We start from the raw sequence: 6858 nt of genomic DNA on the forward strand, positions 1-6858 counted from the left end.
TATATGCAAGCTGTGGCAGCATTCTAGAAGTGGATTGCTCAAGTAAGAAAGAATCATTCTAAAAAGGATAAATATTAAAACCCTTTAGTGTTCAGACTACTGTCAAATGGAGTGCTTGTTTATTCACATGTTTTAACCATGCATTATCATGTAGCTTTGAGGTTTTGATGACGTGATGGTGTATTTTAGAATGACATTGTAGTGTAGGCTTGAGAAGCTGAATCTGGCTTTTTTGAACGTAAAATGGATAAGATATTTGGGCCAGATATGGCTGGCTTAAATGCTAAAGGGTTAAGGGATTTTTTTTTTTTCAAATAAACATTCTGGCAAAGTTAAGAGAAGAAAACAAAAGAATTACATTCTAACATTTATACATTCAGGAGAGATTTAAAAATTAAACGAGACAAACATGGAAAAATCATTTACCGAATTCAACTTTTGCTCTAACCGACTCATACGTGCAAGGCTCATTCCAGCCCAAGAGTCTAGTCGGTTAGGATTCACACAAATATCCAACATATAGAACTTAATTGCTTTCCTGGAAAGAAAAGGAAAAAAAAGGTGCATAAATAATTTTTGCCAGTAGTTTTTAAACTGTAAAGGCACAGTTTTTACAGTGGCAACAGAAAATATCTAAAATTTAATAATAGAAATGTATCAAAACTATAGAAAAATTAGGCTATTATCTATGTTGTAAAGGCATGTAGCCTATTGATTAGGGTGTTGCAAGATTGTGGTTTCAATTCACAGATTGGGCAGTGCATTGTATTCTTGAGTAAAACAATTTAACATTGTTCCAGTGAACTCTGTGATGGACAGAGTTAGGGAATGTTGTGATTTCCATCACTTATGTACTATGGAGACCAGCTATGAGTCCTAAAATTTGAGAGTACTTCTCTGACTTATTATACATATCACAGATGAGTTGGAAGAGGAAGAGGATGGTGGTGAAAACTGTCTGGGAAATAGTAGTAGAAACTAGTAGTTGGTTTGCAATTAAAAGACAACAACAACAACAAAAAACAAAAGAAACTTACACTTGCTCTTTGTTCTTGAAATAATAATCAGCCAGTAGGTAAAACAGCTCTTTGACAATAGCACTAAAAAAAATACAATGAAACTGAGATCAAGTAGTTTTTCAAAAAAAACAATTTCGAAATATTTTACTCTAGAAATAAAATTAATAGAATGTAGTTCTTTGAATATCTTAAAGATTCATAGAATGTTTTGTGTATTGATACGAATGGATAAATTGAACTATAGTAATCTACCAAAAATTTTACGTAGATTATATTTATAATTAGCTTAGCTTTGATAAGATGTAACAAAGTATGTAAAAAAAAAAAAGTTAAGTAATAACATATTTGTACGTACGTTGTGACAGGTTTATCAGGAGGTATAAATGGTGGATCGTTGTGTTGTCCTTCGATGTAGGCGAGGACAGACTCGTATGTATTAGCTTACAAAAGAAAATGGAATAAAATAGTTATCAATCAAAATAAACTTACAAATTTATAGGAAAAAAAAAATGGCATTAGCCTCATGAACCACAAAATACTGAAAATTGGCATTTAACCATTTAGCAATCAGATTACTCATTCAAATGTAATGCTTATTTATTCGCATTGTTTTGAATTAACCATGCATTACCATGTAGCTACAAAATTTTAATGATGTAATTGTGTATTTTTAGAATGACATTGTAGGGTAGACGTGAGAGGTCGGATCTGACCAGTATGAACATAAGACAGGTAAAATATTTGGGCCAGATATAGCTGGTTTAAGTGCTAAAAGGTTAATTAACTTAAGATTGTAACGTCGTGATTCAGCTATGCCTATATCGTCAAATCAATACAAGTAGGATTTAGTCTAGCACTCACCATGGAAGCCTAATATTCTTAACATGCCAGTTATATCTTAAGGACTTAGATTTCTCATCAGAGAAGCAGTACTTGAATATTTTAATGTTATACAATTACAGATAAGACTTCCCAAACACACTCTATTAGAATATAAGCAAGCAGGTAAAATAGAGGGAAATGTTTAGAGGAGGAAGTGGAAATCAAAATATACCTGGATTCTTTTCCTTTGGTACCAACAAAGTGATTCTTCGGGCTAAATTCTCCAGCTTCAATGATTAAAAAGCAGCAAATAATTATAATTGCATTGTGAATATAAAAATGAATTGGAAATAAATAAATAATAGGAAATAATTGTCAAAAAGTGTAGTGTCGAATACATTAAGTAATTACATTATTTTTGTGACAAACAGTAATTAGAAACAAATTGATATTTCATAAATTAAGATATTAGTAATGTACGAGGCTCAGATTGGAATAGATTTACTGTTAAATGGATTAAGCCATTGAAAGTCAAGTACCTTTAATGCATATTCAAACATAGGGACAGGAGTGGCTGTGTGGTAAAGTAGCTTGCTTACCAACCATATATATGTAATCTGTGGTGTGTTAATGTCATGATTATACTTCTTCACATTGCAAAAAACCATAAGAAAGAAACATAATTTACCTCTCCTGATACAGTGCTAGTCTTGTAACTGTCAAATTCTGGCACGGTCTTAGGTTTAAAGTAATCGAACAATACTTGAGACATTTCCCAGTTCAGATTAATCTGAAATAAGCGAAACAGTTGTGAACCAAATTGGAAATTTACAATTGCATATATTTACAAACACTGAAAAATGAAATTTTCAAAGTAAAATTTGACTGAGTGTTCTATAGAATTGAATTAATAAAAGGTAATTGGAAATTTACATGATTACTGTGATAACGGAGCCAAGTAGATTAAATTAATTGATTTGATATTAATTATAAGTAACCATCCAACATGTTACTTTTTATGAGTAGAATATTAGGAGTTTTGCAGAATAGAGGATTGAAATTTTGTGCATGTCGATTCCATATCCTCCAGCAGTCTAGCTGTTGTGCCAAGTGCACCAATTACCACAGGAATTATCACCTTCGTCTTCCACAATCACTTCATCTCTGGCTAGATCCCGATATTTCTCAATTTGTTTGATATTCAGCCTGTTATAATCTGGTATTACAAAGTCTATAATGATCTTATACTGTTGTTTCTTTTGACCTCTACAATCATATCTGGTCTCCTTGCTTTAACAGTATAGTCAGTCCTTATGGAGAAAGACCACAAAACCTGTAATCATCATTCACCATCACAACCTCTGGCCCACCATTTTTCTGCTACTTCAAATCCACACACTTGACAGACATCCCAATGCAACCGTTTACCAACACAGTCATGCCTGCACTGATGCCCTTTTTGTGCTAGCTTACAGCATTCACTTAAGTGATGGTTGATACTTTCATCTCCTTTTCCACAGATTTTGCGTTTGCTGTCTGAGTTTTATCAATCTTTGTTTCTACCAAGTATGCTCACACTAGATCACCTCCCACTGCCTCCTGGTTTGATAACTTATCCTTCTAATGTCTTACCATCCACCTCTTGTTAGTTTGGACAGGATATTAAGACATAGATCATATATTTCAGACACACACATAAACACATTTGCTTACTAATATTTTGAACATTTACCTGTAAAGCATTGTGGTCTTGAAGATACTTGGATTTGCCTTTTTTAGTTGGATGTCCATATAAACAATAAATACATTGCTCAAAGGCTTGGTCAAGTTCATCTTTGAATGCATGCTTTGCATCTTCGGGATAATGAGCTCTTTCCTCTTTGATAACGGACATAAAAAACACTAAAAGTTCTCCATCTGATCTCGTGCACCAGGAATGTCTGGGAAAATAAATCATAATAATTAAAACTACACGATACATTCATTAAGGTTTTAATTATGAATAAGAAAGCAACCCTGCTACCACAATAATATATCTGGAAATCTAAGCCATCCTCCTCCTCCTCATCGTTTAACAGCCATTTTCCCATGCTTGTACAGAAATTATTGAAGTAGACTTTTCTACAGCTGGATGCCCTTCCTGTTGCCAATCCTCACTTGTTTTCCAGCAAGGTATTATTTCTCATGGCCAGACACAATTTTTCATGAGGGACTGGAAATGAACAACATCGCTTGTTATGATGGTGATGCTCATTTACAACCATCATATGATGTCAAGACAAGCGTATATACACACACACACACACATATACATATAACAATCACCATCGTCATTTAATACCTGTTTTCTATGCTGACATGGGCTGGTTGGTCTGACTAGAGCTGCACCAGGTTCCACTCTGATTTGACATGGTTTCTATGGCTGGATGCCCTTCCTAACGCCAACCATTCCAAGAGTGTCACAGGTAGTTTTTATGTGCCACCAGCATGGGAGCCATTTACATGACACCGGCAATGGCCATGACTTCACCCTATATATATAGTCATGAGTTCAATACCCAAACCACTGAAGCAAGTACCTTCACTATATATATAACAAGCTTCTTACAGTTTCTATCTACAAATTCCACTCACAAGGCATCTGTTAGCCCAAGGATATAGAAGACATCTCCTCACAATGCCACACAGTGGGAACAAATACTATACCCCATTGTTATAAATATATGGTTTCAATATAATAAGTAGACATTACTCACCTGCCCAGGTAATCATGTGCCACATTCAGCAACATTAGTGATGAGCTCAGAGAATTATCTAAGATTTCACTTTCAGATTTATTCGCTGCTTGAGTTGAGTGGAGTTTAGATTCTTCACTGTAAAGATTCAAATGGAAAATTAATAAAACAATTCAACATTCTCAAATGCAGTACAGAGAAAAACTGTTTGCGTAAATACTTGTACAAATAAATATTCGTGCCATTCTTACAAGTTACAAGAAAATTATGATTCATGAACTAAACTAAATCTACTTCAGAATAGATGATTTTAGAACTATGTCAATTCTCCAAAGGATGGATGGCTTTGGAATGAATTTCCTTGTAAGAATATATATATATATATATATTACTATTTCGTTTTTGTATTTGGTTTGCACGGTTCTTTACGTGAATTTGTGTGTTGAAGACTATTTTATTGTCTGAGATAGTCATTTTCTTTTAGTGTCTTATTATTTAACACACTCACCAGTTCAATTTCCATTCATTTACTTATTTATTTCTTCTAAAATTTTCTTTGTGTCTTGCAACCTTTTCAATAGTTATTGACTCTCAACGACTATTGAAAAGGTTGCAAGACACAACGAAAATATTAGGAAAAATAAATAAGTGAGTGGAAATAACAAATTCCCATGCCGGGAATCGAACACAGGCTGCCTGGGTTTAAGCCAGGAATCCTAACCACATTTCTACTAAACATAAAATATTTAAACATTTTATAAAATTCCTAAAAATATTTTAATCATAAAAGTATAATAGGGAGTTTTTAGACATCGAATGGCTATGAGGGTCCACCACTGAGTAAAATAGGAATCAAAAGGTCCATCAGTAAAAAATAGTTGAGAACCTCTGGTGCATATCATCTTAGAACTAGAAGTTTGTATCATAGGACCAGGAGTAGTCTTGGACAGGTTAGTATCAAAAGAGTCAACCAGTGTGCTGCTATTTTTTAATCTTTCATTTTAAATTGTGAAAAATTCATTAAAAAACCATTAACATGCATATTGACAATAACTTTAATCAATCAGAAGATTTATAAATCAGTCTAATGAGAAGATTTTGGATGCAGCAGAGTTCCTGGTAGACATCAGTATGATGGCATACATAAGGAAACAGAGAGGGGAAAAACACACACGCAGCACAGATAGCAAAGTGTTGCAGTATACAAAAATGTACACTGTAACTTGAATAATTACTAATTTAACAAAATAAGTGTTGTTAAAAAGCACTAACTTTCTGATAATGTGATACAGCAATTTCCACGGTAAAACTGTAGGAATAGGCATATCAGTAGCGTACTCTGGTACATCAACAGAATCTGAAATCACTCTAATTAAATTTTTAGCAATCCGTAGAGTACAGGCTGGAGTTAGTTCTTTTATGCTTGATGGTTCATTTAGGATAGCTCTACAAAACAAAATGGAAACAGAAGTTACAGACAGAAGATTTTAAAGGACAACAATGAAAACATAAAATAAAAAAAACAATAAGCAAAGAAGAAAATAACCAAAAAATATTAAAATACTACTTTGTTTTAAATATCTTTCCTGTGTTAATTTTTAAAGCTTCCCGACGCTTCTCCTATTTTAGACCCTCATCTTCTAACATAAAGCTTCCCCCTCCACCAACCCCAAGCTTCCGTTTTGGGTTTGTAGTTTTGCATGGAGACCTCAGTGGTGCTGGTAGCTTGAAAAAAGCACTCAGTATATGCTGTAAAATGGATTTTGTCACACCATGAAACATGGATGTTAAATGATGATGATATAATTCTGCTTTAGTGTTAGGAAAAAAATTCATTAAACTATATTATTAATAATGGCTCCAGTATTTGTTCTGACTCTTTATACTGAGTTCAAACTCCATGACCAACTTTGCCTTTCATCCCTCTGGGGGTAATAAATAAAGTACCAACCAATATACAAGACGTAATTAAAACTTATAAGCTTTTACTACAGGGAAAAATATAATTGTATTGTTAATGAATGTTTAAACTATGTAAAATCTGCCATGTTGATGATTGCCAAAAATACATAGAAATTGAGCAAGTTAAAAGAATATACGAACTCATCCATTCCAGCGAAAAGCTGAATCATAAAAGCAATCCAGTCATCTTTAACGGTGTGAGAATTACTTTCTCTGTACATCTGCAGACTCTCGTTAAATACAACTTCACCCCACAAAACATATTTCTGAAAAATAAAAGTATTTCACATATCAATTATTATATCTATACCTCTCTATCT

General features: G+C 33.4%; 1 protein-coding gene across 1 annotated transcript in view; it reads right to left on the reverse strand.

Annotated features, from left to right (window-relative positions):
* LOC106874869 (calcineurin-binding protein cabin-1) overlaps nt 1–6858 on the reverse strand; it is a 39671-nt gene that overhangs the window by 11315 nt on the left and 21498 nt on the right. The window contains exons 23-31 of the mRNA XM_052971504.1: nt 6680–6804; nt 5849–6022; nt 4598–4714; nt 3574–3781; nt 2530–2631; nt 2074–2128; nt 1375–1459; nt 1038–1100; nt 427–538 (exon numbers count right to left, since the gene is read on the reverse strand). Of these exons, the coding sequence (XP_052827464.1) occupies nt 427–538; nt 1038–1100; nt 1375–1459; nt 2074–2128; nt 2530–2631; nt 3574–3781; nt 4598–4714; nt 5849–6022; nt 6680–6804 (1041 nt within the window). The remainder of the gene's footprint in view (nt 1–426; nt 539–1037; nt 1101–1374; nt 1460–2073; nt 2129–2529; nt 2632–3573; nt 3782–4597; nt 4715–5848; nt 6023–6679; nt 6805–6858) is intronic.

Source organism: Octopus bimaculoides, chromosome 11 (assembly GCF_001194135.2).
Source record: "Octopus bimaculoides isolate UCB-OBI-ISO-001 chromosome 11, ASM119413v2, whole genome shotgun sequence".
Lineage (NCBI taxonomy): Eukaryota > Metazoa > Mollusca > Cephalopoda > Octopoda > Octopodidae > Octopus > Octopus bimaculoides.